The sequence below is a fragment of the Chiloscyllium plagiosum genome, chromosome 19, assembly GCF_004010195.1.
Source record: "Chiloscyllium plagiosum isolate BGI_BamShark_2017 chromosome 19, ASM401019v2, whole genome shotgun sequence".
In the NCBI taxonomy this organism is placed as follows: Eukaryota; Metazoa; Chordata; class Chondrichthyes; order Orectolobiformes; family Hemiscylliidae; genus Chiloscyllium; species Chiloscyllium plagiosum.
The window spans coordinates 65133205-65144657 of NC_057728.1; the positions used below are offsets into that span (position 1 = coordinate 65133205).

The following is an 11453-nucleotide window of genomic DNA, read 5'->3' on the forward strand; positions in this document are numbered from 1 at the left end:
CCCTTGGGGCCTTGGAGGGAAGTGAGGGGGGAGGTGTGGGTGTAAGTTTTGCATTTCTTGCGGTTGCAGGGGAAGGTGCTGGGAGTGGAGGTTGGGTTGGTGGGGGGTGTGAATCTGACGAGGGAGTCGCGGAGGGAGTGGTCTTTAAGGCACGCTGATAGGGGTGGGGAGGGAAACATATCCTTGGTGGTGGGGTCTGTTTGGAGGTGGCGGAAATGACGACGGATGATACGATGTATCTGGAGGTTGGTGGTTTGGTAGGTGAGGACCAGTGGGATTCTGTCAGGTGGCGATTGGAGAGGCGGGGTTCAAGGGCGGAGGAGATGCGGTGGAGAGCATCGTCAACCACTTCTGAGGGGAAATTGTGGTCTTTGAAGAAGGAGGCCATCTGGGTTGTTCGGTATTGGAATTGGTCCTCCTGGGAGCAGATGCAGCGAAGGAGTTGGGAATATGGAGCCATACATTGTTCAACAATAGGGTAGCATATTGATGAAGAATAGAAGCAGGCTAGAGAGAGTCTGATGGCTCGAGAGCGAACAATTTGTGAATAGTTTTAGTAAATAAGAGCCTATCTAATCAAGGTCTTTCCACCCAGTTAGATGAAAGATGAGAGATGGATGCGGAAGGATGTTGGAGTGAAGTGTGTTGAAGGGTGCAGGCCATTTGAGAAGGATGAGGAGGGGTAGTTGGCCTTCATTACTGTTGCAAATGTTGTCATTTGTGATTTTGCTAAGAGCTGCTCCAATATTTTGCAGAGCTGGAAAAGTGACAGATTCAATTATTTAATTGTTGATAATACTGGCATGAATTTTGGGAGATCACCTAAGTGTTAGATGCGATTTGGGAAGAGACTTTAGTATGCAAAGATCCATTAAAGCTTTTCATATGAGATGGGTAATGCCAGCAGATTTTAAAGGGAGAGCAGTACTTGAGAGTGAACAACATTAGCTCGCATGGTGTTTCATCACTCGTCCTGGTAATTCCTGAGAGACTGATGAGGAAAGTTTGATGTGTTGCCATGACTTCCAAAATTCTATGTAGCCCATTTCGTATTTTATTAATAGTATCTTTTGTTTCCGATTTGGCATGTGAGTTAGTAGAAAGATTTTTCTTTTCCTGTAGACCTCTTCTGAGACGTGTGAATTTTGTCCGTAGGGGCAGACAGCTTTTGATGTAGCCGATGAAGACATTCTTGGGTACTTGGAAGAGCTGCAAAAAAGGCAGAATCTGGTAAGTTTTTGTAAACTATTTCAAATGGTCACTGCCTTATTGTCCTTGGTAGACAATCAACATAAATAGCCTGTTTCCACACTGTAGGGATTCTATGATTCTTGCTACTCTACTGCCTCTGTATAAAGAGAAGGCCCACTGAAGAAATTAACTTCAGTAATGTTTTATCAGGATTATGGCATCCATGTATTTTTATAAAGCTCTCAACTGAGTTAAATGGGTGGGGAGAAGTCCTCATGTCATAACATCAAGACTGGCTTGTGATTATCAGTCTCTTTATTCTCATGGAACTTGATGCAGTTAATATTTAAACCAGCATTTAGGATCTTGAAGGAATTTAATGAAGTTGGAAAGCACATTGCCAAATTACAAGGCAAAAGCAAGTTGACATTGTGTTATGCAGAAGTGAATTAGGCGCAAATAGGTAATGCGTTCAGGCAGATGCTTCTTGCATAGACTTTAAAATTCATATGGGGGCATCTCTGTCAATGCAACTTTTTAATAAACTTGCAATTGCTGCTGTACTCTGAATGTGAATACATAGTCTACCTTTGGTGCAAACTTTTATCACTGCTACCAGTCATTTGGTCAGACTGCATCAAGTGCTTCATCATCTTAGCATTCTTGTTGGCTTGATGTACCCTTAATCTCTGGTTAATCATGAGGAATGCATGGTTTTTTTCCACTTTGAGAAAATTGTCGACCTATGCTTCCTTATTTTGTTGGCTAGCATAGCTAATTGATTGCTCCATCTCAAGAATTTTATGTTCCAACCTAATCTGCTGCTGCTGTCCTCTTTTACTATTTAGTAGACTTTACAATACATGAGAATGAAAATAGGCTTTGCTCACTTCAGTTCTTAATTCTTGCCACTGTTTGAGAGGATCACACTGTTATCTAACCCATGTCGTTTGTTCGTAAGTCAGAGCAGAAGCATGTTATTTGCTACATAAGTTAGGGAACAGATGCGCACTGCTGGTCAATTGAGTTCCAAAAGCATCAGTAAGGGATTTTATCTATTTAGTCCCAGTCTAGATTCCCTCTAATTTTTCCTGCTGGTTCTTAGCAGTAACTTCCAAAACAGCAAGTTATACCAGTCGGCTTATTAGTGTGCGCAGACCATCTTAGTAGCTGGCACAGTGGGACTGTGGGTTGCAAGAACACAGAGGTACTTTGGTCCTTGAAAGCTGGTCCGCCGTTCAGTATGATCACAGTATGATTGAGTTGTCGTCTCAAATCCACATTTCTGCCTCTACCCCCATAATTCCTGACTTCCTTGTCTATTAAAAATCTCTATCCCAGCCTCTAGTACCTTCAGAGGAAAAGATTTTTACATAGACGTTACTTTGAGTGAGAAATTCACTGTTCTTAAACTATGTCCCCTACTTTTGGTCTCTTCTTTTAATCCAAGCATTGTCCAGGCATACACCCTGTGCAATCACTTGAGGATTTGTTTCAATAAAACGACATCTCATTTTGTTACTTAAGTGGATACAGACCCAACCTGTACATTTCTTCAGAAGAATCAGCCCAGTGACCCTGTTAAATTGTACACTTGCAGCAGTGAATTTTTGTCGGGCTCTGTTTAAATTGTGCGACAAGCACTCAAGATGGGTTGGTAACAAAAGCCCTTCACTCTCTGCTCATTCCTAAATTACCGAATATATTAATTTGCTATTACAGTACATTGAATCTATTTAAAGACCTTGGCAGTGGGTAGCTTCAAACTGTCCTCTCCAACAGTCTCTTTCACCTTTTGATCATATAAGTACTTCGAGTGTCATTCCAAATTCTGTCTTAACCTAGTTAGTTTACTTGCATGAATGGAAAAGCAGTTATTCTAAGTTATAGTTTAGTGGTCTAGTACTGTCCCAAAATATTAGATTTTGACTATTTTTCTCTCTTTTCCCCCCCCGCCGAAAGCTTTTCCGGGAGAAACAAGCAAATAAATCCCCTTTGATAGAGTCAACTGCGACAATGGAGAACAACCAAGAATTAAAACCCATCAAAAGGTAATTAAAGTAAATTCAAGATGTATGAGTAATGATTTATTTCCAAAATGATGGAACTCCTAAAACTTTATCTCATTGTGGATATCATTATAATATTCAAATTGGTAATTGGTACATGGGAATTTGGATGTTTTCTCAACTTTACTGAAATAATCCTGACAGTAAAGAAACTCTGCTGAATGAACAAAAGGTCCCAGTGCACATAGAGTCTCTTGAGCAGGAGAAAGTGGATGATGAAGAAGAGGGCAAGAAAGATGATTCAAGTTGTTCCAGTGAAGAAGAGGAAGAGGAAGACTCCGAGTCAGAAGCAGAAACAGGTAACTTTCAAGAAACCTTCAAGTAGTTACAAATAAATTCAGTCAGGAGCAGAACAATGGGATCATCTGAAAGTCACTAACCACACTTAAAAAAACAAAAGTTGTCCCATATGTCCTTTTTAAATCATCCTCCTCTCATTTTTGAAAAAAAAAGCCCTCCAGTTTTGAACACCACCGCCTTCAGGAAAATGTTTGCTATTCACCTTATCTATACCCCTCATGATTTATAAACCTCTATAAGGTCACCCCTCGCCTTAACCAACCTATTTTTATCACTCAAATCCTCAATCCCTGGCAACATCTTGGTAAATCTCTCTTGAACCCTCTCTAGTTTAATAATGTTCTTCCTATAGCAGGCTGACTAAACTGCACACTATACTCCAGAAGAGGCCTCGCCAACCTCCTGTAAAACCTCAGCATGACTTCCCAAATCCAATGCTATTCTTCATGCAATGTAAATCTAAAGTGGAACATTGATTTTTAGGTTTTTTTTGGACTAAACATTTCCAGGAATACAGCATACGAAGGTCATTGCAAGTTTCCAACAAATTAATTGCTGTGTTTATCTTTTGTTTAAAAGTTACTCCTGTTTGTTCAGTTATTGCTCCATTTAAGAAGTTAAATTTTCTTACAGAAAAAAACAAACCTATAGTACATGTAAATAACGTAAACCGGATCAACAGCGGAGGTATCCAGTCTGCAGCAGTCGCTCCAACAAGTGTACCCTCAAATCAAGTTGCACCAGCATCACCAGTGAAAAAAGTAAGAAATAATCTATTTAAGCTTGAATCATTCAATATCTCTGGCTACTAACTCTGGCATCAGTGAAGGGGGCACTCAGCCAAAGGGTTTGAATTTCTGTTTTATCTTGTAATTCAAAAACCATCAACAGGTGGGTTTAATTATGAGCTGGGTTCCTTTCAGGTGGAGCAAATGCAACCTTTCATCTTTGGATAAGATAAATGCTGTCTGATGTTCGGCCCTAAATAGCTTCGTGTGAAATATATCTGCTATTGAGTTGTATAAGAATGTGAATTTTATTTAGATTGTTTGGTCTTCATATCCTCTCTCTAGTTAGGGAGATTAACCAATTAATAGACAAAAAGCAGATCAAGCAAGAAATAAAGAAAACAGGAGGAGTAGGCCCTTCAGCTGTTTGAGTTTGCCCTGCCATTCATTACAATCATGGCTGATCATTCAACTCTAAGCCTGTTCCTGCTTTCCTCCAGTATACTTGGATCCCTTTAACCTAAGGTCTGTATCCAGCTCCTTCTTGAAATTATACCATGTTTTGACCTCAACCGCTTTGTGCAGTACCAAATTCTACAGGCTCACCGCTCTCTGGGTGAGATTTCTCATCTCAGTCCTAAATCACAAGGGGCATGGATACAGTGAGTAGGCAAGATCTTTTCCCTGGGGTGAGGGAGTCCAGAACTAGAGGGCATGGATTTAAAGTTTGGGGGAGGTGGGGGGGCCCGAGAGTGAGAGAAGATTTTAAAAGGACCTAAGGGGCGACTTTCTCCATCTAGGGTTGGTGTGTATATACAAGCTGCCAGCGGAAATGGTGGAGGCCAGTACCATTACAACATTTAAAAGACATCTGGATTTGTGTATGAATAGGAAGGGTTCAGGGGGATATGGGCCAAATGTTGACAAATGGGACTAGGTCAGATTGGGATATCTGGTTGGTGGGACAAGTTAGACCAAAGGGTCTGTTTCTGAGAGTCTGACTCTAAATGGTCTACCTTGTACCTTTTAGACTGTGACACTGTGCTTCTGGATTCCCTTCCTTTCATTGGGAACATTGGTTTCCTGTCTGCCAATCAGTTTTGAAACCGTGTCAATGCACTAACTCAAATCTACATGCTTTAATTTTGCACACTGTCTTTTTCGTGGGGCATTATTGAAAGCTGCTTTAAAGTCCAAATTAACTGTATCCAGCAGCTCCCCCTAATCAACAGACTCTGTAAATATGCTTGGTATGTCAAAGTATAAACACTAGCAATGAGAATGTAAAATGAAGAATTTATTCAGTGGATATCACTGAGTACCCCTATGAAAACTTGGCACAATATTGTTCTGGAATAATACAGCAATACTTCGGAATATGTAATTACAACTATATTACAGATGGGAGGTGATAACCTTGTGCTATTATCGCCTAGACTGTTAATTCAGAAACATTAGTAATGTTTGAGTGTCCCAGGTTCAAATCCTGTCATGGCAGTTGGTAGAATATGATTTCAATAAAAGTTTAGAACTAGAGTTTAATAGTCACCATGAAACCATTCTGAATGTCAGAAAAACCAACCTGATTCACTCATGTCCTTTAGGGAAGGAAACTGCTATCCTTACTTGGTTTTGACTGCATACGATGGCAGAGCCACAGCAATGTGGTTGACCCTGAATTGCCCTCTGGGCATTTACAGATGGGTAATAAATGCTGGTACAGCCGGAGATGCCCATGAATGAGGAAAGAAAAGCACCAAAAACTCCAGTAGTTTAGGTCAGAGAAGAGACAGAACTTTCCAAGTCAAGTGTTTTAATATCGTTTCTCCCACAGTTTGCCTGAATTAGTAATCATTTGTGTTGAATGCTAATTTTGCGACTGGGGTGAATCCCAAAGTATTCTCTGTGGAAGTGTTTAAGTATGTAACAGGTACTGTATGTTGATTCAATTGGATTGAAGCTTAACTGAAGTCAGTCCTCCTATGTAGAATTTGACAAGGTGAAGACTAATACATTGGACAAATAGGCAGAAAGTTAGCCACCAGGATACACAATTGCCAACTAGCCACCAAAAGACATGACCCAATATCACTAGTATCCTTACATGCGTACGAGGAAGGACACCACTCTTACTGGGACAAGCTAAGCAGAGAAATGCACAGGAATTCCTAGAGGCCTGGCAATCGAACTGGAACTCCATCAATACATACATTGATTTGGACCCTATCTACCATCCATTAAGAAAAAGAACCGAAAATGATATCACCCACCTTAAGAAAGCAAGACACATGAATAGCAGGACATAAACCAGAGTTTCACTGGAGGCTCACTGATGATGTTACCTGGTATAGTGATGAAATGTCTGAAAATAAACCTTCCAGCTCAGCAAGCAAACCAACAACCTGGACATTTCACCAATGTTCCCTTTAAGGTCCTTTTACTTTGCATTGCCATTTTGTGTGATTGAAAAAATCCTTGAAGGTTGGCATTAGAGTTCTTTGAGGATATAATAAGCAACGTGAATCAAAGAAAATCTATGGATGTATTTAATGCTACGTAGTTCCTATTGAAGATCTCATTGTGTTGGAGTGATTATTTTAGTATAGTTTGAAGATTGGTGAACTGATACGTGCAAGTAGTTCTTTTATAACATGGTTGCGTTCAAGTGCCGTCCCACGTTATAGAAAAATCACATTTAGAAACAGCACTGAGTGTTCGTGACATATTAAAGTTACAGCCTACACACATTTTAAAAGTTTGTGCTTTAGAGACCGTGTCCACAATTTGTCAATCATGTTAGTGAATTTGCTTTAACGAATCTAGCCTGATACCAGAATGCCCTGTATTAGTTCCTGGTTGCCGAACTAATGACATGCTGCAGGGATCAGTCTGATCTGTACAAGCTTTGGGATTTGCTGCATTGAGGCCTAATGCTGTAGTGATATAAGAGCTTAGTTGGGGACAAAGTTGTGAAAATGGTAGAGCCTGCAAAGAGATTGAGAAAAGTTAAGTGAGATAAAATTTGATAGGAAGAATAGTCGAGCAGCATATTAGTCAAATGGGGGTGCAGGATGCTACTATGAAGATGACCTGCGAGTGGGATGGAATATTAAAGTAGATTAGACTTGCCACATCTGTATCAGGCTCGAGTAAGACCACAAGTCGAGTATTGTGCTCAGTTTGGAACTCATCGCTTCAGGAGGAGTTGGAAATAGCTTAGTAAAGGCAGATAAGACTGGCATCAACAGGTCCAAGTCTTGCCTGTGTGACCTTTCCTTACAAGACAATCTAGGAGAAAGTGAGGCCTGCAGATGCTGGAGATCAGAGTCGTGAGTGTGATGCAGAAAAGCACAAGAGGTCAGGCAGCATCCGAGGAGTAGGAGTATCAGTGTTTTGGACATAAGCCTTTATCAGCAATGAGGCCTTATGTCTGAGGCTCCGATTCTCCTGTCCACAGGATGCTGTCTGACCTGCTGTGCTTTTCGAGCACCACACTCTTGACTTGGGAGACTATCTCTCTGATCCAGGTCTTAGACTAATCAACCTTCGCTGAACTGAATCATCCTTACACGACTTTTTAAAGTCCCTGCAGTGGTTGATTGTGATTCTAGATTCTTGTTACTTTTCAATACAAACAAGTAGTTGTACTGGTGCAACTAGTCTACCAGTTAGATTCATACAAAATAGTTTTAGGTGTGTGCATTTACTTGGAAAATGCAGTTGGATATTGTGTTCCAATCTGGCAGTAAATCTGAGACAAAAGCTTTCGAGTCTGTTGTTTCTCTCGCTGTGTAGAAGCATTAAAAACTGCAATTTAAATTTTGAAGAATTGGGTACTCTGAGCTTCAATGACAGTAAAAGTTATTTGCTCAGCACATGGAACTCTTTGTTTCCAAGCTCCATTACTGTTGCACAGAGATGCATGTAGCACTGAGGTCGGTGTGTATTTCTGACAAAAGTATATTAACTCTATTTTGATCAGCAGGTCCTTTGCTCACTAGCTGTAACGTGTCAGCAGCATCCAATTACATACCTAAAGTAATAGATTTACTATTTGCTGAATGTGCAGCTGTTGAACTTAGGATCTGAAAGTTTAAACTACCTGCTGTAGACTTGAATAGAACCTAGCAACAATTAAAAGCACAAAAATAAATAATTTCGCTTTGATTTATTCAAGGCTTGTCTGTATACTTTTGATACTGCAAGATGTTGAACATCGTGTCTTTTGGGTTCTCCCCGATAGTCACTGATTTCGTTCACGCTGTTAGCATGCGACTGATGGCACACTTGCAAGTTTACCAATGCAGTTTTCTCACTGTACTTTTTGTTTTAATTGGCTTCAGTATGAATCCATTACTCCACTAATGCCTGTGGCGGAGCCATTAGATCCGACATCTTGGCGTCAGGGGTTGCGCAAAACTGGCATTGTTCTTGTGCCTCAAAAGGGTGACAAAGTTATGGTGAGCTGCCTTTTGTGTGCGCAGAGGTTTGTGTTTTGTGTTAAGTTACCTGTTTACCAGAAGTATCTGGTTTCACGGTGCATGTTGTGATGACACTCATGTTCACGTGTTTTTAAACAAATAGTTCTGACACTTGAACTTTTGAATAAAAATACAGAATTTGTGTGGTTTGTTTGCACATAGTTTCTCACATCTGTTTTGTTGTTTTGTTTTAATATGCCCTCTAAAGTGCATGAACAACAATTAGACAAATATAGTGAGTAAGTCATGGCATTCTAGTTTAACAGTAGTGTTTTTTCTCACCTCTATTCCCATCTCAACTCCCTCCCAATTCTGGGGACCAAAGGCATTATGCACAGGCAAAAGCACTTTGTGGTGTTACATATTGACAATTGTTATGTTGTTTGTTTGTTCTTATGTTTAAAAAGATATGACTTGAAAGTCTTTGCAGTTTTTCAGGTTGAGAGAAGGTTGGATTTCCTTTATTATATTTGAGAACCTCATCTCGTTGGTTTCCACTGTTTGTAAATTATTGCATTAGCTATTTAGAAATTAATTCCCCACAAATGAATGCACAAATAAAATTCAGTTGGAGTGAGTGAATGCTTTCTAGTTCCTTGTCAATACAATGAGATCTTGGTCTCAAGGTATAAACTAGTCCAATGTTTCATTAAAATCAAAATCATGTCCAACAGCATTTCCAGCAATAGTGGTTTGGTTTGTAATTGTTTTTGTTTAAATAGCTGGGTACACAAATAAAGAAAAACCTTGTAGATTATTAATGCTAACTGCATATTTCTGCATTCTGGCGATTTCAGCACGAGGAATTCTATATTTTCACTATTGTAGCAAACGTCAGAATATTGCTCTAACTACATGTTAAAGTTGTTTATTGGCGTTAGTGGGTTGTTTGTTTTAGTATCATAATTCAGTAAAATAAGGCCAAGTTAACTTGAAGGGAATTGACCTTTTCCTATGTCCGCTTTTTGAATGGTGTGTTGGAAGAAAATCGAGGAGAATCTCTTAGCGCATGAAATAATGGTATTTCAACACCCATGAAATCAAGTTTTACCTTTGTGTTAAATTATGTGAAGTTCAGGAAGGCTTTGTTTCTAAAGTAGGATAGTCATGGATTTCCAATTACTTGGCTGTATTTTGCAACAAGCATTGTTTGACTGGTTTGGAAAGATTTAGTCGTGATCAGGTTTTAAATTACTTGCAGGCAAGTTTGAATTATTTGAATTTTAATTTCTCAATGTGGGGACAAAGCAGTGTTCCAGTGAAGAAGAATATCAATCATGCCAAGGTTCATAACTTGAAGATGTTTAGTTATGTTAGCTCAGGTTTACTGTCGAAGTGAGGTGTGAAAAGAATGAATGGCTGTTTTGTCAATCCTTGGCCTTTTAAATGTGGTCTGTCCTTGTACAGGGGTTTGATAAAAACAAATAGTATAATTTTAATTCTTGTTCTGCAGTTAGCCACTCCATTCATCAAATCTTCGAAAGAGGAAGAAAAAAAGAGGAAAGATGAGGAAGAGAAGAAAGATGCATCCCCAGCAAGTTGGAGGTCTGGACTTCGCAAGACTGGAAGCTATGGTGCATTGGCTGAAATTAGCACTTCCAAAGAGGCACAGAAAGAGAGAGATGTTACAGGTGTGATGCGATCAGCCTCCAGTCCCCGACTCTCCTCTACTCTGGATAATAAAGAGAAGGTAATTGTTCACTGCGCCCATGTCCCAGAAAGTTTACAGCACAGATGGGGGGCATTTATCTCATCATGTGGCCGCTGGCTCTTTGAACAAGAATTTCATTTAATTTAATTCTTGTGCCTCTTTAAGTAATCCTGCACATGAAATTTCAGTGTCTGTTTCGAAAACATTGATTAAGTCTGTTTATACCACACTTTAAAGCAATGCACTCTACATCAACTAATTGCAGCATTTAAAAAGGCTGCTTTCTTATTGCTTTTGTTTCTTTAACCAGTGAGTTTAAATCTTTGCCTCTTGTTCTTGATCTTTTTATGAGGGGGCAGTTTCTTCCTATCCATTCTGTCCAGACCTCTCCTAATTATGAACACTTGAATCAAATGTCCTATCAGCCTGTTTTAATCAAAAGAAAATAGCCCGTACCTCTCCAGTTTACATCCATCAGAGGTTTCTCATCCCTGAAATAATTTTTGTAAGTCTGTCCACCTTCTTCAATGCCTTTACAGGTCATTCTGCTATAACGGGACAGTTGTGTTGTTCTGTAATCTTGTGTTATAGAAAATCACACCGTAGATGATTGTTAATAGAAAATCACTTAGCCCATTCAGTAGAAAGTTTGCATTATATGAACAAGGTCCACAATTCATCAATCGCGTTATAATCTATTCACGCTGACAATGTATGTTATAGCAAAACAACTGCAAGTCAGTCCCTAAGTGTAGCACCCAAAATTAGATAGAGTAACTAAGGCTGGACTTGTGTGTTGTACAAGTGTTGCAACCTGTGCACCTGATAAAGCCTAATATACTGTGTGCTTTGACTGCACCTAAACCTCCCTTGTTACCTTTAATGATTTCTGCACTTGGGTACCTGGATTCCTTTGCTCCTCTACCAATTTTGGAGCTGTACCCTTTGTTTTAAATTGCTTCTCCATCTTCTATCAAAATTAATGCCTTCACAGTCTGCTGTATTAAACTTTGATTTGGGGACCATGGTATGA

At 39.6% G+C, this 11453-nt stretch overlaps 1 protein-coding gene across 11 annotated transcripts in view; it reads left to right on the forward strand.

Moving 5' to 3' along the window:
* ppp1r12a (protein phosphatase 1, regulatory subunit 12A) overlaps window positions 1-11453 on the forward strand; it is a 99632-nt gene that overhangs the window by 31216 nt on the left and 56963 nt on the right. For 9 of the 11 annotated variants that reach the window (XM_043708767.1, XM_043708773.1, XM_043708764.1 and 6 more), the window contains exons 5-10: window positions 1156-1230; window positions 3154-3242; window positions 3405-3559; window positions 4194-4321; window positions 8632-8748; window positions 10223-10459. In XM_043708767.1, coding sequence (XP_043564702.1) covers window positions 1156-1230; window positions 3154-3242; window positions 3405-3559; window positions 4194-4321; window positions 8632-8748; window positions 10223-10459 — 801 coding nt within the window. The remainder of the gene's footprint in view (window positions 1-1155; window positions 1231-3153; window positions 3243-3404; window positions 3560-4193; window positions 4322-8631; window positions 8749-10222; window positions 10460-11453) is intronic. The other 2 variants (XM_043708774.1, XM_043708769.1) reach the window with 1 other exon arrangement.